The following is a 24,193-nucleotide window of genomic DNA, read 5'->3' as shown; positions in this document are numbered from 1 at the left end:
CCCAGCCTGGCTTTTCTCTTGCTGTCTGCTTTGGAAAAGGGAAGCCCTGCTGCTGGAACATGGCGGGTGGCCACAGCACTGGGCCTCAGTACTCAGAGGTTAGTCAGTGGTGAGAACGTGGCAGTAAGGGTCTCTAGAGAGTAGGGGCTGGTATGACCCTGGTGTCTGTCCAGAGAAGTGTGAGCCCTGAGCTCAGGATCACTGTCACTTAGAGTGAGGTGGCATTAGAGTGGGAAGCATCTGCAGGATGTGGTCCAGGCCTGTGGGAGAGTGGTTGCCATGGTCACCAGCTGCTGTTGGGACAGTTCCAGAATTCTTCCCGGGTTTAATTCTTTTACAAATTTGAGAATGTTCAGATGAGTGTTCTGAGTTATGTTAGAGTTGACTAATTCTAACTAACTACAGTAGAAACATTATTCAGTTTGCCTTCTGTGTGTAACTTTTCTCTCTTGGCCTCTCACTCCCTGTTGGAAACAGGTAGCCTGCCTGCTTGTTACAGCCTGTTGGACCCATGTAGGTCATTTAGATTTTCGTTCCTATGGGACGTGCTGCTAAGACTGGAACTTCAAGCTGATGTTTTTCAAGTTTGGTTCTGCATTAGGATCACCTGCACTTTTCTTTTTTTTTCTTTTTCTTTTTTCTGTAGTGCTGGGGGTGGAACCCAGGGGTTTTTCTACCTCCAGACTATACTCCCAGATCTATTTTATACTTTATTTGGAAACAGGGTCTCACTAAGTTGCTGAGAGCCTCACTAAGTAGCTGAGGCTGGCTTCAAACCTGTGCAATCCTCCTGTCTCAGCCTCCCAAGTGCTGAGATTACAAGTGTGTGCCACCAGGCCCGGCTTCTTTTTCTTTTTTTTAATGTAGTACTGGGGATTGATCAAGGGACATTATACCTCTGATCTACACCCTAAGCTCTATTATTATTATTATTATTATTATTATTAATTACTATTATTATTATTTTGTGGTACTGGGAATGGAACCCAGGGATACTCTGAGCTACACTGCAAGCCCTATTTTTTATTCTTTATTTTGAAACAGGTCTCACTGAGTTGCAAGGGACCTCACTAAGTAGCTGAGGCTGGTTGCAAACTGCAATCTTCCTGTCTCAGCCTCCTGAATGCTGGGATTACAAGTGTGCGCCACCACACTCAGCCTATTTTTATTTTTTTTAATTTGGAAACAGGACTTTGCTAAGTTGCCGAGGCTGACCTTGAAACTAAAATCTTTCTTAGTCTCCCAAGCATTTGGATTGCAGAAATGCTCCATCACATCCAGATCTATTTTATTTTTTATTTTGAAATAGGGTCTTGCAAAGTTGAGGCTGGCTGAAACCTACAGTCTTTCTGTCTCAGCCTCCCAGATACTGGGATTACAAGCATGTGCCACCACATGTGGCTTTCCCTGCACCATCTTTTAAGAGCAAAGGCCTGTGCTGTCTGTGCCATGGTATGAATCAGTAGGTTCAAGAAGGACCCAGGCATGTGGATTTTTACTTACTTCCCTAGAGCACTGGCTCTGAGCATCATCCTATTCCCTTTGAGAGTCCCCAGCACTGCCCACGTGATGAACAGGGTAGGATACAGTGGTCTTTGGACCTGGAGACTATGGCCTTTTCTCCCTTGTGCTCTGTGAGCAGTTTGTGAGCCTTGGTTTTCTCCAGTGTAGAACTAGCCTTATACCCTTTCAAAAGTAAGACTACAAACTCCAGTCATTTTTATGTTAACTCAATAAATATTAAGTGCCACTTTGTACCACATGTTTTGCTAAGTGCTGTCCAGTCCTGATTAAGAGAAAAGGATGGGATGGTGAAATGGGCATCAGCTTTGGCAGTAGTCTTGGATATAAAACCAATCTCTGCTTCTTGTAGCTCAGTGCCTTGCATGTACTATTTTTCTTCTCTAAGCCTCAGTTTCTTTCATAAACAGGAACACCACCACCTATCCTGTAGGCTATGATGATGGTTAAATTAAGTGAGTATTAGGTTTCTACCCCTACATTTTGGTTAGACTGCAAGTGACCTAAAGCATAGACTGTATTTTAGTATTCTTGAATTCTGTGTTGCTTAATAAGTTGCTGCGGGTTCCTTCTGACACACTTGAGTCCTTGTATATGTACACGATAGTAGAGTGTATTGTTGGAGAATCACCTGTTCCCATTCACTGGGTTCAGAAACTAGATAAGTAAGTAGCTTTCTAGAAACTCTAATTTTAAGTTCTCTTGCCATGACTAGATTGGAGCACTGTGTGTGTGTGTGTGTGTGTGTGTGTGTGTGTGTGTGTGTTGTTGGCTGTTGAACTCAGGGACTCAAACATGCTGGTCAAGACTCTACTACTGCTGGGCGTGGTGCGCACTTGTAATCCCAGTACTTGGGAGGCTGAGATGGGAGGATCGGGCAGGTTTGAAGCCAGCCTCAGCTGGCTCTCAGTAACTTAGTGAGACCCTGTTTCCAAATAAAATATAAAATAGGTCTGGCATGTAGTTTGGATGTACAAAGCCCCTGTGTTCCATACCCAGTACACCCCCACACGCACACAAAGACTCTATTACTGAGCTACACCCTCAGCCTAGCATCTCACTTTTTCTCTGTGTCCCAGGTTCCTGCGCTGGCTAGACCATTTCTTATGGTCTTTCTTGTTTTGAGTAGTAGCTTATGATATTAGGACATTAGAGGTGCCTTTTTTCCCCCACAATACTGGGGATTGAACCCAGGGGCACTCTACTTCCACGCTATACCCCCAGCCCTATTTTTTATTCTTTATTTTGAAACAAGTTCTCACTAAGTTGCTGAGGCTAGAGGCTGGCTACTAACCTGGATCCTCCAGTCTCAGCCTCTGAAGTACTGGGATTACAAGCGTGCGCCAACACGCCCAGCTGAGACACATTTTTAAAACATGAACAATATTTGAGAGACTGAGACAGGAGGATCATGGTTCATGGACAGCCTCAGCTACTTAGTGAGGCCCTTTGCAACTCAGTGAGACCCTATTTCAAAATAAAGAAAAAATAGGGCTGGGAGTATAGCTATGAGGTAGAATGCCCCTGGGTTCCATCCCCAGTGCTGTAAAACAAACAAGCAAACAAACAATGAACAATACACTATTTCAAGTAAAAAAATAATTAAGTGATTCAGTAATATGAGAGGCCCTATAAAAAATCTGCTTAACTTAATAAGACATTTTTGTCTTCTCTCATGTACTTGCTTTTCCACAAAGTTGTAATGAATGTGTGTGCCAGATTTTGAGTTCTTTTATTTATACTTTGCAGTATTACTAAATAAAGTGTTCCAATTTATTAACATGAAATTTTTGTTGTTGATAGTTTATTCATGGAATGTCTTTTTTTTTTTTTTTTGTGGTACTGAGGTTCCTGGAAACCCATCTACCTCCGGGCTACACTCCCAGACACCTATTTTTTTATAATTTTATTTGGAAACAGGGTCTCTTAAGCCAGCACAACTGGCTTCAAACTTGTGCAATCCTCCTGTCTCCGCCTCCCAAGCACAGGATTACAAGCCTGCGCCACCACGCCCAGCCTCATGGAATGTCTTTAAGACCTTTAGTGAAATATAGTTGTATAGTCCTTCGGCCTGGGATGAATGTTTAAGAAACAGCTTAAAACTTTTTGAAAATCTACTTAAATGTAAATAGATAAGCCATACTAAATCAAATAAAGCACAGAGAGGGAAAAATGTTACATGCATTTATTCTTTGGTTACATACCTGCCTCTTTCCCTTTGCCTTTTGTTATATTAGCTAGTTTCTATCTATGAAAGCTTAAACATAGACAGTTACAAGTCATTATTGTAATCAGCGTTCTTCAGCTTTCTTCAATTCACTTAGTGATTTTTGTGCTTAAAGTGAAAACCTTTTGCCCCTTCTTGACGTTCAAAGCAGAATTTACAGCTGGGAATGGTGGCACATGCCTATAATCCCAGTACCTGGGAGGCTGAGACTTGAGGATCACAGGTTCAAGACCAACCTCAGAAACTTAGCGAGACCTTGTTTCAATCTAAAAAACTAAAAGTGTTGGGGGTGTTGCTCAGAGGTAGAATGCAATTTCTAGCACCACCAAAAAATAAAAACAAAACAAAAAAACCAGGCATTGACTCCATCACTTTAATACATGATAGCGCATTTGCCTCACTCAGCTATAACCTTTCCCTCTGATTATTTTCTCAAAACACATGGCTGCTTCTAATTAACTTTACAAGGATGTTTTTAGTGGATGAATCAGCAACTTGTCTTTGGGGTGCTGATTTTACAGGGGTAGCCAGTATGTTTTCAATAGTTATTCTCTCTCTCTCCCCTTTTTTTTTTTTTTTTTTTTTTTTGGTGGTACTGGGAGTGGAACCCAGAGGCTTTCTACCTCCGGGCTATACTCCCAGACCTATTTTATATTTTATTTGGAAACAGGGCCTCACTAAGTTGCTGAGAGCCTCACTGAATATCTGAGGCTGGCTTCAAACCTGTGCGATCCTCCTGTCTCAGCCTCCCAAGTGTGGGGTTTACAAGCGTGCACCACCACGCCTGGCTTCGGGTTTAAGATCAGCCTCAGCAACTTAGTGAAGTGCTTAGCAACCTAGTGAGACCTTGTTTCACAAACAAACAAAAATATATATCTATATAGTGGTACTGGGATGGAATCCAGGAGCATTCTACCTTGAGTTACACGCCCAGCCCTATTTTATTTTATTTTTATTTTTTGCAGTACTGGGGATGGAACCTAGGGGCATTGTAATACTTCTGAGCTACACCCCCAACCTTATTTTTTAGTTTAATTTTTATTTTATTTACTTACTTATTTCTTTATTTTGTGGTTCTGGGGATGGAACCAGGGATATTCGACCTCTGCACTACACCCCCTACCCTATTTTTTTATTCTTTATTTTGAAACAAGTCTCACTGTGTTGCGCAGGGCCTCACTAAGTAGCTGAGGCTATCCACAAACTGAGATCTTCTAGTCTCTGCCTCCCAAATGCTGGGATTACAAGCGTGCACCACCATGCTTGTCTTTTTTTAAATGTTGAAACAGGGTTTTACTAAGTTGTGGAGGGCCTCATTAAGATACTCAGGCTGGCTGCGAAACTGTCATCCTCCTGTCTCAGCCTCCCAAGTACTGGGATTACAAGCTCTAGGGGTGTATCTTGGAGGTAGAATGCCTCTGGGTTCAATCCCTATTATCACGAAAGGAAGGAGGGAAATATTTTCTTGAGCTCTTCCTAAGTGATATACTTTCTCTTGTATTGCCTTTCAGAATGAAAGCCATAGAGAGTCCCAACAAAGATGATGATACCCAGTGGCTGACCTACTGGGTGGTGTATGGTGTGTTCAGCATTGCTGAATTCTTCTCTGATCTCTTCCTGTCGTGGTTCCCCTTCTACTACATGCTGAAGGTACGTTGGCTTCTAGACCTCTCTGTTTCTTTCATGTATTTATTTGCTTTTTCCCTACCATTAAAGCTTCGGCTCAGGATCTTTGTACAGGAATAAGAGCAGATTCTTTAATGTGACATTTGTTGTTCTGTCTCAGGTTATAAATAAGACAACAGAATTCAAGTCTAACTTCCTTTGTACTCTGTCTTGGAAACAGCCAAAGGAGTTATGTGTTGAGGTTTTGATAACCCTAAAGGTTGGCAGTACTCTACTATAACCCAGCACAAGTACTGCTGTGAGCTCACTGAGCTCCTGTCTTCATGCAGTATTGCCTGACTTTCATGGAGCAGCTTTGCAGATTTCAGCAGGTTATCAGTTATTCCCATGGTGAGCAGGAGTCACTACTTCTGGAAGGAAAAATGCTTATTTCATTGCTATAGGACGTGTCTGGACTCCTGACTTGTGCCAGAGGTGAGTGAAAATGAAAATGTTCACAACTTCTTTTTTATTTCTGTGGAATTGGGAGTTGAGCCCAGGGGTATTCTACCTCTGAGTTATACACCCAAGCCCTTTTTATTTTTAATTTTTAAACAGGGTCTTACTTTTTTTTTTTTTAAAGGGTTTTGCAAAATTGCAGAGGCTGACTTCAAACCTGTAATCCTCCTGTCTCAGCCCCCCAAGTATGGATTACAAGTGTGCGCCACCATGCCTGGCTAAGGTCTACTGTACTTTTTTAACAAATGAATTCTTTTTGTTTGGCTCTTTTCTGTGTTTCCTTGTTTTTGTTCATATCATTGATAATTTCTTTTGTTTATTATGATGAGCAGAATATTTAAAAATTCTTGGTTAGTCATTTCTAATATTTTTGCTCCTGATGCATCTGTAGTTAATCATGTTGTTTTCCTTTCAAAATGGTATGCTCATCAAGTATCTTATTATCTTGGCCTGCAAGCTTATTTTCCTCCTGGGGTTTCAGCTACTTTGTCTGGCACTGGGCTGGAGGAAAGCCTCACTCAGTCAGTGTGTCTTAGTCAGCGATGGTAGGGAATGGTTGAGTTGTGGGATGAAGAGCCCTGGACAATAGAGGAGCGCCAGTTAATGACTCTCCATCCACAAAATAGCTTCCTGGGTCTCGGCTTCACCCTTTTACTTCACCATTCCCAAAGCAGCATGAGAAAGAGATGCCCCTTGGCTGCCATTCACAGGTCTAGGGATTGGAGCAGCACAGGTGGGGAAGCAACTGCCCTTATCCCAAGGACAGGACTTGTACGCCAAAGCCTTAGAGTTAGAAAAAAGTATAGCAAACCGTGGAATGGTGTGCATGATTGTAATCCCAGCATTCGGGAGGCTGAGACCAGAAGATCAGCCTCCCGAACGGTTTGCGAACAGCCTCAGCTACTTAGTGAGGCCCTCTGCAAGTCAGTGAGACCCTGTTTCAAAATAAAGACTAAAAAATTGGGCAGGGGGTGTAGCTCGGAGGTCAAATGCCCCTGAGTTCCATCCCCAGACCCGCATTAAAACAAAACAAAACAAAACAAAATGTCATCTTGAACTCCAAGTTTACACAAAAATAAATCTTAACTTATTACAATTGACCATTAAATCTTTTTTTTTTTTTTTTTTTTTTTTTGGTGGTACTGGGGTTTCTGGAAGCCCTTCTACCTCTGGGATACACTCCCACGGGCTACACTCCCAGACCTATTTTTTAACTTTTTTATTTGGAAACAGGGTCTCTTAAGCCAACGAGGCTGGCTTTGAACCAGTGCGATCCTCCTGTCTCCACCTCCCAAGCGCAGGGATTACAAGCGTGCACCACCACGCCCAGCTGACCATTAAATCTTTAAAAAACAGTGCTGGGCGTGGTGGCGCACGCTTGTAATCCCCGCGCTTGGGAGGAGGAGACAGGAGGATCACACTGGTTCGAAGCCAGCCTCAGCTACTTAGTGAGGCTCTCAGCAACTTAGTGAGACCCTGTTTCCAAATAAAAAATATAAAATAGGTCTAGGAGTATAGCCCGGAGGTAGAAAGCCCCTGGGTTCTACCCCCAGTACCCCCCCTCCCCCCCCCACACAAAAGTCATATTTCTTCAACTTTTAAATGCTTGCCCAAGCTGCTTGCTGTGATTAGAAGCAGAGGGTTGACAGGGAGAAAGGAACAGAGATATTTGTGAGACTGTCCATCATCAGTGCTTTCCTGATGGCCAGTTTTCTTATACTGATTTATCAAAAATACATTCTCAAGAGCAATGGAAAAAATAGCCATTTTTCTTAAATTTCTTACCTCTTAAGTATCACATCTTATAGTCCACATACAACATCATAACATGTGAGTTATATAATGTGTATTATGTTAAATTCTAGGGCAATTCATAGCAAAGGACCTAACAGTCTGGGAAATGTTATGAATCCTCTCTGCTTTATTCACCCAGATACATGCACATACGCCTGCAAACAAAAGAGAAGCAATATTTCTACAATGACAATAATTCACTTTCCTACCATGAATAAAAGTAGTCCATACAGTCTAGTCCAGTTATAGGGCAGCTCCTATAAAAACAGCAGCCATCTTCTGGTCTGCCTTCGTACACAGGTGGTATGTCCCCTGTGGTGCTGGCCCCTCCTCCCGGAGGGCTGGGGGCGGACATTCCTGTGCAGAAGACGTTCTGGTCACTTTGGCTTTTGCAGTGCAGTTTTTTCCATTTTCACAGTAGTTTGGTGAGTCACCTAGTCCACGGCATATTCAATCACATGACATCCAAGAGCCGCAGTGGATCATCACCCTGACTGAGCCAGAGGCTGGCACGAGTTCTGGGCAATCGATTAGTTCAGAAAAGTCCGTTTGTGGCACATTTCATGGGAGGGCCTGGGATTGGCCAGTTTTCAGTTCTACCTTTTTTCTCATTTTCTCGTCCACTACTTCAACTTCTGTGCTATCCTCCAGTGCCTCTAGAATGAGATTTGAGGTTGGTAGTGAGAGCCCACACACGATGAAATCCTGCAATATAGGCCAGAAGCCTTGTGCATCCATCTTCCTCTGGAGAAAGAAAGCACACTCCAAATTGTCTATACTGAAGTAAAATTCATCTTGACATTTAACATGCTCCTTAAGCAACGCTTCTTCTACAGGATACCCTTGTGTGCCTGCACCATCATAGTGGTACATTATACTGGTATTAAGGTCTGTCTGAAATGGCTGCTCAGTCCTTTCACTGTGTTCTCAGTAACCATACGAATAATCAAAGTTCAGTTGAGAATTCTCTCTGCCTCTCCTTGGCTCTGAAGGAACCTTGGACGTTACCACCCTCACGTCTTGCTCTGGGCACTTCATCCTGATCATCTCTCCTCTCTCCGTCGCCCCTCTAACTGCCTGTCACTTCTCGTAGTATTATGTGCGGATGTATTGGCTTCTGCTTGACATCTTGAGTTGCTCTGGGACCCAGGTCTTTCTTGGCTGTGTGGTCTGAGGCCATCTAAGTGGAGTAGTACCACTTGTGCGTATTAGCTTTTTTTCCTTGGTTACTTAACTGAGCCTCGTCATCACTGACATTTTCAACAAAATGATCTCATTTTGTTTCCTGGTTCTCTTTGCTCTCACTGTTATTTCTGTTTAGCTTTCTTTTTCTTTTCTAATTGGTGGCTTCTTATTTCCTTGGCTGGCTGGTGACACTCTGAGACAGTTGAGCGCTGCACACTGGCCTGACTGCCTGATGGAGGAGCCCACTCAGTGCCACCAGCCTCGGGCTTGGCCCCCAGAAAGCCTTTTATGAAAAGGTTTTTTCTTTCAAAGCAAACAGAAAAAATCTGGACGAGAAAGCTGGGTGTAGTGACGCATGCTTGTAATCCCAGCATTTGGGAGGCTGAGACAGGAGGATCACGGTTCACTGAGAGCCTCAGCTACTCAGTGAGGCCCTGTTTCAAAATAATAAAAAGAATTTTTTTAAAAAATAGGGTTTAGAAGCTGGGCATGGTGGCGCACACTTGTAATCCCAGCATTCGGGAGGATTGTGGTTTGCGATTAGCCTCAGCTACTTAGTGAAGCCCTCTGCAACTTAGTGAGACTCTGTTTCAAAATAAAGAATAAAAATAGGGCAGGTGGTGTGGCTCAGAGGACAAATGCCCCTGGGTTCCATCCCCAGTACTGCAAAAAAAAAAAAAAAAAAAAAAAAAAAAAGAAAGAAAGAAATCCAGGTGTGTTGGCGCACACTTGTAATCGTAGTATTTGGGAAGCTGAAACAGGAGGATCTCAGATTGTGGGGCCAGCCTCACCTACTTAGTGAGGCTGTCTGTAACTTACTGAGATCTTGTTTCAAAATAAAGAAAAATTGGGCCAGGGGTGTAACTTGGAGGTAGAATGCCCCTGGGTTCAGTCCCCATTACCACACACACACACACACACCACAACCAGAAGAGCACTGTGGGGAGATTTAAGGTTTTAAAGATTGCTGGATAAGTTTGTTTTTGTTATTCAAAGACATTTTGCATTTATAAAAATATTCTTACAAGCCAAGGGTTGTGGCACACTCTTGTAATCCTAGCACTTGGGAGGCTGAGACAGGAGGATCAGGCAGATTCAAAGCCAGCCTCAGCTACTTAGTGAGGCTCTCAACAACTTAGTGAGACCCTGTTTTCAAATAAAATATAAAATAGATTTAGAACAGGTAGCCTGGAGGTAGAAATCCTCTGGGTTCCATCCCTAGTACCACACACAAAAGAATTTTTTTTACAGTCTTTAATTTGGAAATGCATATTTTAAACTTCTGATAAATTTGAAGCCCATAATAAGATCCATTCTTTGGCATTAAGCTTACAGTGAAGTGTCTCATGGAAAGAAACTTGGCTTTTGTGTGGACCCACCTGCTCACAGTACCTGGTCTCAGACTTCTAAAACATGAGCAGGCTTCACTCTGGCCTCCCTGTTCACCTCTGCTAGTTGGAGACCACAGAGGTATGAAGAGGGTCCAGAATAAGAGACAGTCACTGACTCATTTAATTTTGAAGTACATTTAAAAAGTTGCCTTGTAGCAAATTTTCTTCCCAAATGGTAAAATGAATGTGCATCCATTAGTAGTCTCCAGGTACACAGCGTCATGGTATTGGTGAGATAATATCATTGAAATAATTAAAATCTATGCTGGCAGTTTTTTTTTTTTTTTTTTCTGTACTGGGGATAGAACCCAAGGGCATTTTATCTCTGAGGTCTCTGAACTACAACCCCCCCAGCCCTATTTTTTATTTTATTTTTATTTATTTATTTTATTTTTGTGGTACTGAGGATGGAAACAAGGGGCATTCTACCTCCCAGCTACACCCCAGCCCCATATTTTTTTTATTCTTTATTTTGAAACAGAGTTTTGCTGAATTGCAAAAGGTCTCACTAAGTAGCTGAGGCTGTCCACAAACCCAGATCCTCTTGTCTCAGCCTCCCAAATGCTGGGATTACAAGCGTGCGCCACCACACTTGACTCATTCTTTATTTTGAAGCGTGTGCCATAACACCCACCTCAGAATGATATTTATTTACAAACCTTATGTCCCATATTATGTTCTAGGTCTGTAGGATAGTTTGGTGACTAAAAGTCCTTGCTATCATGCTATTTGCGGGCGGGGGGGGGGGGTTAGATAGTGAAGGGAAAAAAAAAATATATATATATATATATATTGTGTGTGTGTGTGTCTGGGGATGGAACCCAGGGGCATTTGACCTCCGAGCTACACCCCCTGTCCTATTTTTTATTCTTTATTTTGAAACCGGGTCTCACTGAGTTGCAGAGGGCTTCACTAAGTAGCTGAGGCTGTCGGCAAACCGCGATCCTCCTGTCTCAGCCTCCTGAATACTGGGATTACAAGCGTGTGCCACCACGCCTGGCTCGAAAATAATATTTTTAATTTTACCACTGTTAACATCTTGGAATAGTCTTTCTTTTTGTTTAGTGTGCAAATATATTGTCTGTATATATAAATATCCCCCCAAAACATATAGTATATAGATATATCTTAATCATTTGCGTAAGGGTAAAACCACATACAATACATACAATTTTGTATTTCTTTTTTTATTTTTATATTTTTATTTTTCTGGTACTGGAGATGGGAACCCCAGGGGCATTCTATCTCTGAATTACACCTCCAGCCCTATATTTTATTCTTTATTTTGAAAAAGGGTCTTACTGAGTTGCAAAAGGCCTAAGTAGTTGAGGCTGTCTGCGAACCTGCAATCCTCCTGTCAGCCTCCCAAATGCTGGGATTACAAGTGTGAGCCATCACACCCGGCCTTATTTCTCTCTTTTTAATTGATCCACTGTGTGTGTGTGTGTGTGTGTGTGTGTGTGTGTGTGTGTGTTCATTATTTGACATAGCTGTCCAATCTGTTAAATAGTAATTTACCCATTTTCCTATTGAGAGCAATTTAAGACATTTCTTTTGCTGTAAGTACTGTTGCAATGATATCCTTGTACCTCATGTTTACCCTCAAATCATTTTCTAAATTTATTTCTAGAACAAAGTTTGCATAGTACTGCAGGTTTAAACTTGCAGGTTTAAGTTGATCCAGATAGTTACATTTATTGTTTCTCGCATTGACAGAGAGCATAGCATTTATCTTTTTAATCTTTGTAGGAAGCCAGAAAGATCAGGAAATCTTCCCCTTAACATTCGCTTTTTTGGCTGTTATTTGTATGGGCTGAGCATTTGTTTTCCCCCTGAGACAGGGTCTTGCTCTGTTGCTCAAACTGGCCTGGAACCTCTGAGCTCCGCCAGTCCTCCTGTCTCAGCCTCCTGAGTAGCTGGACCTACAAGCATATGCCACCACACCTGGTTTGAGCAACTGGCTTTAGTTATTCATTCATTTATTCGTTCATTTATTTTATGTGGCCCTGGGGGTTCCAGGGATATTCTTCCTCTGAGCTACATCCTTAGCCTGATTTTATTTCTTATTTGGAAACAGGGTCTCACTAAGTTTCTGAGAGCCTTGCTAAGTTGCTGAGGCTGGCTTTGAACCTGAGATCCTCCTGTCTCAGTCTCCCAAGTACTGGGATTACAAGGGTATACCACCACGCTTGAGCAACTGGTTTAAAATTTAGTCCATGGCTCTTCTTGTGGCTGCATTGCAAAGGCTTTCTGAGACAGGTTTCTGACCAAGTCATTGCAGTGTATTAGGAAGTAAGTGTTGTAATAATTTTTTTTTTTTTTTGCATTAACCCTCACCTCTGACCAGGATAGTCCCATGTGTGAGATAAGTATATCTATAATCTGGAAATACCTTTTCTGAAGGAAAATCAGATGGCAGTAGTATTGGAATCAGAGCTGGGCTTGTCTGGCCTGCTGTAATTTATGGGCTCATGTGTCTGTGTCACAAGAGTCCAGTTGAAATCTCATACGCTCTTTGTCTGAACTGCAGGTTAAGCGTGGGTTTGTCCTCGTGGTTCTGTAGGCTGGCACTCGGCACAGCTTGATGAAAGGTCAAACCTGTATGGGCAACTTTAATAAACGCAGGGTATTCCTGGGCTGAGGAATAGTTCCATTGATTAAGAAGAGGGAGTTGGTGCCGGGCGTGGTGGCGCACACTTGTAATCCCTGCGCTTGGGAGGTGGAGACAGGAGGATTGTGCAGGTTCGAAGCCAGTGGCGTAAGAGACCCTGTTTCAAAAATATAAAAAAAAATAGGTCTGGGAGTGTAGCCCGGAGGTAGAAGGGCTTCCAGGAACCCCAGTACCACCAAAAAAAGAAGAAGAAGAAGAAGAAGAAGAAGAAGAAGAAGAAGAAGAAGAAGAAGAAGAAGAAGAGGAGGAGGAGGAGGAGGAGGAGGAGGAGGAGGAGGAGGAGGAGGAGGAGGAGGAGGAGGAGGAGGGAGTCGTAAAAGCTGGCAACTGAATATCATCTTGAGAGTTTTATGGTAATTAACTTTACTTCTTATTATAAGAAGATGATTTCATTTGAGAACTGGCAAGTGCTAGGATGTAGGTAGAGAGCAGTAATTATTTTACTGTCTCAAGACAGTAGCTAGAGGGTACCAGAAAGTACTAAATTAACAGCCTACAAAGTAATCACATAGAAGAGGGAAAAAAAGTAGGCACTTTGACTCTGGTGCCATCGATAGTCTTGTTTTAATTCATCCAGAAAAGATAATCGTCATGGCTGGATTGCTAAAGAGTTGGCAGCTACACAGGTAGGTAATGTTTTAGGAATTTTCAACAATAGTAAGAACTTTATACTATTGCTTTTAAAAAATATATTAATTTGAGCTGGGCGTGGTGGCGCATGTTTGTAATCCAAGCATTCGGGAGGCTGAGACCGGAGGATCGCGGTTCGTGGACAGCCTCAGCTACTTTGTGAAGCCCTCTGCAACTCAGTGAGACCCAGTTTCAAAATAAAGAATAAAAAATAGGGCAGGGCGTATAGCTCGGAGGTCGAATGCCCCTGGGTTCCATTCCCAGAACAGCAAAAAAAAAAAAAAAAAAAAAAGACTCATAGAGAGGCTGAATTGCCTAAAATCATAAAACAGACCTGATTCTTTTTTTTTTTTTTTTTTTTTGTGGGCAGCCTCCAGGATGCTGGGATTGCAAGCATGCACCACCATGCCCGGCTCCTCTTCTGATTCTTAATCATAAAACAGACTCTACCTCTTCTTTTTTTTTTTTTTTTTTTTTTTTTTTTGGTGGTACTGGGGGTGAAACCCAGAGGCTTTCTACCTCCTGGCTATACTCCCAGACCCATTTCATATTTTATTTGGAAACAGGGTCTCACTAAGTAGCTGAGGCTGGCTTCGAACCTGCACGATCCTCCTGTCTCAGCCTCCCAAGCGCGGGGATTACAAGCGTGCGCCACCACGCCCGGCAACTCTACCTTTTCTGATTCTTAATCCAGGGAATCATTTTCACTCCACCTTGATGCCTATGGGTCTGATATGGGCATCTGTTTTTTCATGAATGAACCATTCCTGAAAAATTGAACTTTTTTTGTTTGTTTTAATTTGATGCTTGGTCTTGCTATAGTACCAAGTCTGTTCTCAAACTCTTGGGCTCAAGCAATCTTCCTGCCTCAGCCTCCTGAGTAGCTAGGACTACAGGCATGGGCACTGTGCCCAGCTCTTTTTGTATCTCCTCCATCTCCTCCGTGTGTGTGTGTGTGTGTGTGTGTGTGTGTGTGTGTGTGTGTGTTGCTGGGGATTGAACCCAGGGGCATTGTACCTTTGAGCTACACACCCTGCCCTTCCTTCTTTCCTTCATTTATTTATTTTCATTTTGATCTGGGTCCCCTATTTTTTATTCTTTATTTTGAAACAGGACTTCACTAGTAGCTGAGGCTGTCTGTGAATCGCAATCCTCCTATCTCAGCCTCCAAATGCTAGAATTAGAAGTGTGTGCCACCACACCCGGCTTATTCTTGATTTTGAAATAGGGTCTCACTAAGTTGCAGAGGCTGGCCACAAACCCACTTCCTACTGTCTCAGCCTCCCAAGTCCTGGGATTACAATTGTGTGTCACCACACCCAGTTTATTTATTTTTTTATTTTGGAACAGGGTTTCACTAAGTTGTGCAGGACCTCACTGAGTTGCTGAGGGTGGCCATGAACCTGCAATCCTCCCGTCTCAGTCTTCCAAACATTGGAATTACAAGTGTGTGCCACTGTACCTGGCTCAGCTTTTGTTTTGTATTTTGAGTATGATATGAGTTCAGAATGTAATGCAAATTCCCTGGAACCAACACAGTGCTGATGGAGTGGGCTGTGTGCACATTTGTGCTCAAGCTCTCTGGCCTCTGCCAGCTCATTGCCAGTTTTGCATTGCTAAATCAAACTTTACAGAAAGACATTGTAGCTTCTTGGTCATTGGAATGTAATCCTTGATTTAGAATAATGACTAAGCCCATAGAGTTAGACTCAAAGCTTAAGAGGTTGAGAGGTTTTTCTTAAAGAAAAAGTTACAAAACTACAGATTTTGTAATCTCTGGAAGTAATTTTTTCTGAATTGGTATTTTACTGTCTGTTGCGTTTATTAGTGCACTACAGTTACACATCATACTGAGGTTGTGATACAGACCCATGCACACGGCTCTTGGCGAATGTCCTTCTGTATCCCAACCCTCCACCCTCCTCTCTCCCTGCACATGTTGATGAACTTGATAGTGCTGCCGTCAGGTGTTGTCATTGTATTAATTTGATCTCTTTCCTTCCTCAGCCCTCCTCCTCCCCTTCCCCAATTCCCAACCCTGTCCACTACTCTGCAGGTTCCCTTCACATTATTTAAAGTCTTTTATGGTTCCTGTCTTCTCTCTAGCTTCCCTGAAAGTGATTTCTGCTTTATGAAGAGTCACCTAGGGCCATGTGTGGAGTGCACACCTGCCACCCCAGTACTTGGGAGGCTGAGACAGGAGGATCACAGGTTTGAGGACAGCCTCAGCCACCAGACACCCTGTTTCAAAACAAAAAAAAGGCTAGAGTGTAGCTTGGAGGTAGAATGCCCCTGGGTTCAACCCCCAGTACCACATACACACACAAAAAACAAAAACAAAAGAAGTAAGGAAGGAGGGAGGAGGAGGAAAAAGAGTATGTTTAGAATCTTTTGAACTAGAATAACCTAGTATGTTGTTTACTTAGCTTTCTAGGGAAATGAATAGTTCCTTGTTATGTTATGGAGGAATAGATTGCTTAGCTAACTTGAAGTGCTGAGTTGTATTTATTATTTGAATTAATGATAGACTTTTTTTGTGTGTGTATTTTACTGGGGACTTTACTCAGGGCCTTGAGCATGCTAGGCAAGTGCCCTAACACTGTGAGCTACACCCCAGCCTTTTAAAATATTTTATTTTATTTATTTATTTATTTATTCATTTATTTATTTATTTATTTTTGTGGTACTGGGGGTGGAACCCAGGGGCTTTCTACCTCCAGGCCATACTCCCAGACCTATTTTATACTTGATTTGGAAATAGGGTCTCACTAAGTTGCTGAGAGCCTCACTAAGTAGCTGAGGCTGGCTTCGAACCTGCGCCATCCTCCTGTCTCAGCCTCCCAAGCGCGGGGATTACAAGCGTGCACCACCACACACAGCTTAATTTTTTTTATTTTTCTGAGACAGGATTTCACTAAGTTTCCCAGGCTGGCCTCCAACTTGGGATCTTCCTGCCTCAGCCTCTCAAATTGCTGGGATTATAGGCATGCCTAGCAAAACCTTTTTTTTTTTTTTTTTTAAGTAAGATATTAGGACAGAATTTTTGTCAACTTTTTATCTCAGAAGGAAAGAAGGGAGGGAGAGAAAGGGGGAGGCGGATGGGGGAGGGTGGAGGGAGGGAAGAAGAGTAGAAGAAAGGAAAGTATCTACGTTTAAAGCAAGAGAAGGGTGCCGAGCGTGGTGGCGCCTGCGCTTGGGAGACTGAGAAAGGAGGATCGCACAGGTTCAAAGCCAGCCTCAGCTACTTAGTGAGACCCTGTTTCCAAATAAAATATAAAACAGGTCTGGGAGTAGAACCAGAGGTAGGAAGCCTCTGGGTTCCAACCCTAGTACCACCAAAAAAAAAAAAAAAAAAAAAAAGCAAGAGAAGGTAGCTGAGTGTGGTGGTGCATACCTTATCATCCCAGTACTTAGGAGCTTAAGCAGGAGGATCACAAGTTGGAGGGCAGCCTCAGCAATTCATCAATTTGTTTCAAAATAAAAAATAAGCTGGGCGTGGCGGTGCACACTTGTAATCCCCATGCTTGGGGGGCGGAGACAGGATTGCGCAGGTTCGAAGTCAGCCGCTTGCTGTGGCTTAAGAGACCCTGTTTCCAAATAAAAATATAAAAATAGGTCTGGGAGTGTAGCCCGGAGGTAGAAGGGCTTCCAGGAACCCCAGTACCACCATAAATAAATAAATAAATAAATAAATAAATAAATAAATAAATAGGCCTGGGAGTAGAGCTCAGAGGTAGAATGTCCCTGAGTTCAATCCCCAATACCAAAAAATTAAGTAAAAATTAAATAAAATAGGGCTGGGAGTATGGCTCAGAGATAGATAGAAATGCTGCCCCGGGTTCAATCCCTTGTATCAAAAAGACAACAGTAGAAAACAACAACAAAAAACAGTGAAAGATGGTGAACTGCGAAGATCCCTTAAAGGCTAAGGATTTTAAAATGTTCAGAGCCGGGTGTGGTGGCGCACACTGGTAATCCCAGCACTCGGGAGGCGGAGACCAGAGGATTGACATTTGCCTACAGCCTCGGCTATTTAGTGAGGCCCTGTTTCAAAAGAAAGAATAAAAACCAGGGCTGGGGAGTGGAGCTCGGAGGCTGAATGCCCTAGGTCCCATCCCCAGTGCTACACACACAGTTCAGAGTGTTTACTCTAATAGCACGGAGAAGCATGACAAACTCACCCAGGCCGTCCTACTTGAGAAGAGGCCCCTAGAGATCAGGCCTGTGTGTACACGGCTTTATACACACAGATAAGGGCTGCATTTTCTTAAATTGATTTTTAAGAATTAGAAAATAAAAGCCTGTTGGGGTTATAAACTAAAAAGGATCTGGTATGTTTTATCCTTTTCCAGTTGGCTTATCCTTAATAGCTCATTACTGGGCACATTTTTTTCCATCTGAGAAAAGCCTACCGTTAAAATGCTGGGACTGTCACTGGGGAAATCCAGAGCGTGGGGGGTGGCGGCTCTGGACGCCCTCACCAGTGCTTGCCTCCCTCTGCAGTGCGGCTTCCTGCTGTGGTGCATGGCCCCCAGCCCTTCCAACGGGGCCGAGCTGCTCTACAGACGCATCATCCGTCCCTTCTTCCTGAAGCACCAGTCCCAGGTAGACAGCGTGGTGAAGGACCTGAAGGACAAAGCCAAAGAGACCGCGGATGCCATCGCTAAAGAAGGTAAGAGCCGGCGCAGAATAGCCCCACATGTGAAGATGTGACACAGCCATGCACGCACACACACTGCAGTAATATAGACACACACGCACACCACACACACACACACACACCCTGCAGTAATATAGACACAGCCACGCGCACACACACACTGCAGTAATATAGACACACACGCACACCACACACACACACACACACACACACACACACACACCCTGCAGTAATCTGGCCAGAGATAATGATAGGACTTTGGTTTGCCATACTAGCAGTAATTATTTTGAAGGTAGAAGCAATAGGATTGTTGCAGAACAGAGCACCTTCCAGATTTCCAAACCCAGTGTATTAGGGTCATGGGAGAAAGACCAACCACCGCTTGAGAAAGCTGGCCCCAGAGCAGCAATGGAGAGGAAGCATTTGGAGAGAAGGATGGGGACCGAGTTTGGTTTTTTGGTTTTTTGGTTTTGAGGTACTGGCGATTGAACCTAGGGGTATTCTAACTCTGAGCTATACTCCAGCCCAATTTTTTATTCTTTATTTTGGAACAGGGTCTCACTAAATTGTGGAGTGCCTCACTAAGTAGCTGAGGCTGGCTTTGAATCTGTGTGATCCTCCCGTCTCAGCCTCCCAAGTGCGGAGATTACAAGCGTGCGCCACCACGCCCAGCTTATTTTTTTATTTTGAAACAAGATCTTGGTTAGTTGCTGAGATTGATCTCGAACCCATGATCCTCTGTCTCAGCCTCCCAAGTGCTCCGTTACAAGTGTGCGCCATTTGGCTTTTGTGACTCTTTTTTTTTTTTTTGGTATAAGATGATTGGATCTAGGGGACATTCTACCTCTGAGCTACACCCCTAGCCCTATTTTATATTTCATTTTGAAAGAGGGTCTCACTAAATTGCTAAGGGCCTCACTCAATTGTTGAGGCTAGCCAGGAACCTGCAGTCCTCAGGCGCCTACATCCTGGGATTACAGGCATGTACCACCATACCTGACTACTTTTCTCCAATTTCTAAAATCCTGGAATCTGTAACCACACCCCTCTGGTTTGCTATATTTATTTATTTATTTATTTATTTATTTATTTATCTATCTATTTTTGTGGTACTGGGGATGGAACCCAGGGGCTTTCTACCCATGGTCTACACTCCAGACCTATTTTATACTTTGTTTGGAAACAGGGTCTCACTAAGTTGCTGAGAGCCTCACTGAGTAGCTGAGGCTGGCTTCTAACCTGTGCGATCCTCCTGTCTCAGCCTCCAAAGAGCTAGGATTACAAGTGTGCACCACCACACCTGACTTGGTTTGCAATTTTAATTGAGTAAAAGGGAAAGGCTGGCCAGTTGTGGTGGCACACGCTTGCAATCCCAGCATTTGGGAGGCTGAGACTGGAGGATTGCAGTTCGTGGACAGCCTCAGCTACTTGGTGAGGCTCTCTGCAACTTAGACCCTGTTTCAAATAAAGAATAAAAAAAAAATAGGGCAGGGGATATACCTCGGAGGTCAAATGCCTCTGGGTTCCATCTCCAGACCCACAAAAAAAGCCGGGGGTTGGGGGGGACAGCTGTCAGGCAGCTGGTGGACAAAGAGGGACTCCTGGTCTCTGTCAGAAGCAGCTGCAGTTTGAGACTCACTGGAGGCTTCCAGACCACTTTCCCCCACCCTCCGTTGCACATGGCGCTGGTTCTTACAGCACATTCCAGCCACTTCCATCACAGGGGAACAATGGCACGGTGAGCCTACACGGATTTCTAGTGCTAGAATGGGTAGATGTCATGGCGTAGCAGTCATCAGATTGATGGTAGTGAAATCTTACGGCAAGCAAATGAGAATGTGATTGTACAAAAGAACACTACTTGAAAGGAGTCTGCTTTTTTTCATACTTAAAGGACAACAGAAGTGTTTAGGTGACGCAGTTGCCTCAAAGGTGAGGCTGGATGACCCTCAGGAACTTTGCTCAAGTCTTCAGTATTTGTGTTCTTTTTTTTAAGATTTAAAGAAGTTTATTAAAAAGATTCGAAATACAGAAAATAGAAATACAGAAAATAGTTACAGCCCCATGCCAAAATGGCATGAGGGGGGAGGGTGGCCCGGCCAACTCACCACTCCCTTCAGGATTTGTGTTCTGAAGAGATGCCTGGGTCATTTCCTGGACACCCTGACCACAAACCTCATTGCTCTCGCCTGCACGAGTCAGCGAGTCTTGTGGTCTAGTGGCTACATTGGCACAGTGCTATAACAAAGAAATTTTGATAAAATTGTCTTTCCTTCTGAACAGCCAAGAAAGCTACCGTGAATTTGCTGGGTGAAGAAAAGAAGAGCACCTGAGCCAGGACCGGATGGCGCTTCCTGCGCTCTGCAGCTCCTCTAGAGCGTGTGTTATTCTAGGGACTGTGGTGTAATCATTTTAATAATGTTGCCTTGGAAACATTTTGATAGGTCAAAAATGGAATGTGTTGTAAGTTTTTTTTTCTTTGCTTACTTTCACTGTCTGTATACATAGGGAACATTTAAGTTTAAAGCAGTGGGCAGTATCTAAATTTTTGAAAATATATTTTGCCTCTAGGTAGGAAAAGACATGTGTTACTATCCTACAGGAAATGTAAGCTAAATAAAATGATCTATCCCACAGGCTCTGTACTTGACTGAGCTTACTCTGCATGCATTGTTCCCTGTATTTAACACTTAGGAAATCCTCATAGTTCTGTTTCGTGTAAAGTAAAACTTCATATAATTCTTAAATGTTTTAATGTATTTATGCACATATATATGTGTACACACACACACACACACACACACACACACACACACACACACACAGAAATGTTGTATAATGCCATGGGAGAAGGGGCCAAGAGAAGGCTGGCCATGCCATTTATAACTTCCATACAATAAGAGCACCTGCCGAAGATACCGTTCTATTTTGCTGGTGGATCTGCTAAATAACACTTCAGAAAATTCACACAAGTGATTCATATTCACACAAAATGAGAAGTGACGTTGAGGGAGACTGGCTGGTTATATATCGTCCTTGTGTTGTAGACCTGAGCCCCAGGGCAGCTTTGAGAGCAGTCGCTCTGACACATTGGAAAGTGTATACGTGCTGCGTCAGTACCCTACAGCCCCAGTTCCTAGTAGGAATAATAATACTGTCCTATCTGCCTGTAAACTTTAGATCTATTATTAAGATGCTAAAAGGAAAACCATTCCTGGTTTTACGAGTAACACGTTGGTTTAGTCTTGTTTTGTGTGTTTTTCCTCCAGTCTTTTTTTAGACCAGTTTAAGGACCCCTCGGACGTGCCCGTCCCTGACTACTGTGTGCTCTTGTCTATGCCATGAGCACAGTGCCAGTGATGACAGCCAGCTCTAGAGTAGTTCTGGAGAATGGGGAAGCATGGTATCACCATGATCTGGGTGGCAGTGCTGACAGCAGACCGCCCCATCTTTATTCTTTGTCTTGATAAACTGCATGCGACTACATACTTTAAGTACAGAATAAAAACATGTAAATGAATGCCTCCAATTCCTGGCCAAACAGCTTGTAGAGCTCTGGACCAGAAGATCTGGACTTTTATCATTTTGTTAGGATCCTTTTGAGTCAGGACCGAGGGTGTAGCTCAGAGGTAGGATGTCCCTGGGTTCCATCCCAGTACCCCCCCTCACACAAATATGTCAAATATGGGATATTATGATCCAATTATTATAGGTCAGAATTTTTCCCCCCCTGGAAAAGGTAGTTAATTTTAGGCATATTATTGAAGAAAAATGAACTTTTTAAAAAATGAGCCCTGTGTTTTTTTTAAGTATTAAAATATCTTTCCCATGAATTAAAGTATGCTTTTTGCTGGAAGAATGAGAGTTAGCAAACTTATATAGAATATATGATCAGATTGTTATCATGTACAAGATCTCAGACAAGATGGGGAGGCATAAAATGTTGCTCATATTTACAAATTATGTAAGAATGGCACTGTAAGAACTACTATAGTATGTTATAAATGCAAATTTCCTTTGTTGCCTTGATACCACAGCTGCTTCTGCGTGTGGCTCTGTAAGCAATTGATATTGGCAGTTGAAATGTCTATTAACGGCAAAAATTGAGTTGAGCAATTCTGTTCCTGTTTCAGTTTCCCAAATAAAATATTGTCATGACTAGGTGTCTGAAAAATGAATTGAGTCTCTGTCTGGCAAAACAAAGCATTCATATGTACACAAATGGTATTTTGAGGGCATATAAAGTAACAGAATTCCTACTAAACAGTTGAAATTTTTCAAAACAATTATCACAACAAATTTTCCCTTGCCTGAAAACTTCAGACATTCATATCAATAAAATTACTGCCACTCTGGGAGAATCTTTTACCCACAGCCAGCAGAAAATGTTCATAGCCTTTAAATAAGTTATCCCTTATCTTGAAGAAGATGTGATACACTAAATATAAATGGATGTGTAATAGGCCGGGCATGGTGGCGCATGCTTGTAATTCCAGCATTTGGGAGGCAGAGACCAGAGGGTCGCAGTTGGTGGACAGCCTCAGCTACTTAGGCCCTTCACAACTCAGTGAGACCCTGTTTCAAGAAATAAAAAAAGACTATAAAATAGGACTGGAGGTGTAGCTCAGAAGTAGAATTCCCCTGGGGTACTGTGAAAAAAAAAAAAAAAAAGATGTATAACAGTCCTCCCTTGTGTGAGGGGGCTATGTTCCAAGACCTCCAGTGGACGCCTGAAATGGCAGATAGTATTGAATCCCATATATAGTTTTTTCCTATAAATACATATATACCTATGATAAAGTTTATAAATTAGGTAAAGTAATAAAATAGGACAGTTATAACTATACTATAGTAAAATTTATGTGCATTGTTCTTAAGACAACTTATTGTGCTGTCCTTTTTTTTTTTTTTAAGACTGGTTGACCTTGAGTAATTGAGGAAAGTTAAACCACCCACAAGGCGGGAGCATTGTAAATACACAAGAGGATTTAATATTCTCTCATGTGTATTTCCTACAAAATAAAATGAAATATAGTTAAATGAAAACTGAATTTTATTAACCCCATTCCTCACCTTGCTTATAATTGTTCCTTAGAGGGTACTGCCTATCAGAGGAAGACTTTCTAAAGAAAGCATGCGACTAAAAAAGTTTATACCAGCTGGGCATGGCGGCACAAGCTTCTAATCCCAGCATTCGGGAGGCTGAGACAGGAGGATCACAGTTCATGGACAGCCTCAGCTATTTAGTGAGGCCCTTTTTCAAAATAAAGAATCTAAAATAGGGCTGGGGGTGTACCTCAGAGGTAGAATGCAGGGATTTCATCCCCAGTACTAAAGAAAAAAAAAAAAAGGTTTCTACCAATAAATAATTAGCACTAGATTTAAAGGCACCTAAACCACACTTGGTACCTACATACTGTATTACACATAGAGGGCTCGTGACTTAAGATAGAGTATTGCATTTATACGGATGTAGTAAACTCATTTTGGTACTGGGGATTAAGTCTAAGAGTGCTCTGCCTCCAAGCCACATCCCAGCCCTCTAAAAAAATGTATTTATAGAGTTGGGCGTGGTGGCACACACTGTAATCTCAGCATTTGGGAGGCTGAGACAAGAATCATGGTCGCAAATAACCTCAGCTACTTAGACCCTGTTTCAAAATAAAGAATAATAGGGCTGGGGAATGCCCTGGGTTCTATCTCTAGTACCACAAAAAAAAAAAACCTATTTATTTATACATACTATGATTGAACCCAGCAGCTTCCTACCTTTGATTTACATCCCCAACCCTTTTAATTTTTTATTTTTGTATTTTGAAGCATGTCCTCAAGCTGCTGAGGACTGCCCGTGAACCTGTGAGCCTCCTTTCTCAGCCTCTTGAGCACTGGGATTATAGGCGTGCACCACCACACCTGGCTGTAGTAAACACTTTTTTTTTTTTTTTTTTTGCGGGTCTGGAGATGGAAAGCCAGGGGCATTTGACCTCCAA

The 24,193-nt window shown here is 42.7% G+C and overlaps 1 protein-coding gene and 1 pseudogene across 2 annotated transcripts in view; one reads left to right on the top strand and one right to left on the bottom strand.

Annotated features, from left to right (window-relative positions):
• The window catches only part of REEP5 (receptor accessory protein 5), a gene marked incomplete at both ends in the record, with an annotated part of 47,247 nt that extends 26,711 nt beyond the window's left edge, over positions 1-20,536 (top strand). The window contains 3 exons of the mRNA XM_080692990.1: positions 5,260-5,398; positions 18,047-18,215; positions 20,487-20,536. Of these exons, the coding sequence (XP_080549116.1) occupies positions 5,260-5,398; positions 18,047-18,215; positions 20,487-20,536 (358 nt within the window). The remainder of the gene's footprint in view (positions 1-5,259; positions 5,399-18,046; positions 18,216-20,486) is intronic.
• On the bottom strand, positions 8,117-15,416 carry LOC308270567 (la-related protein 1B-like; annotated as a pseudogene). Its single transcript has 2 exons — positions 15,353-15,416; positions 8,117-8,938 (listed from the first exon to the last, which is right to left on the bottom strand). The product of its transcript is annotated as a la-related protein 1B-like (transcript).
• Positions 20,537-24,193: the final 3,657 nt, after the last annotated feature.

This window comes from Muscardinus avellanarius (assembly GCF_963383645.1).
Source record: "Muscardinus avellanarius genome assembly, chromosome: 1".
NCBI lineage: Eukaryota > Metazoa > Chordata > Mammalia > Rodentia > Gliridae > Muscardinus > Muscardinus avellanarius.
The sequence above is the reverse complement of the archived record's forward strand: the minus strand, read 5'-3'. Positions and strand labels throughout refer to the sequence as shown.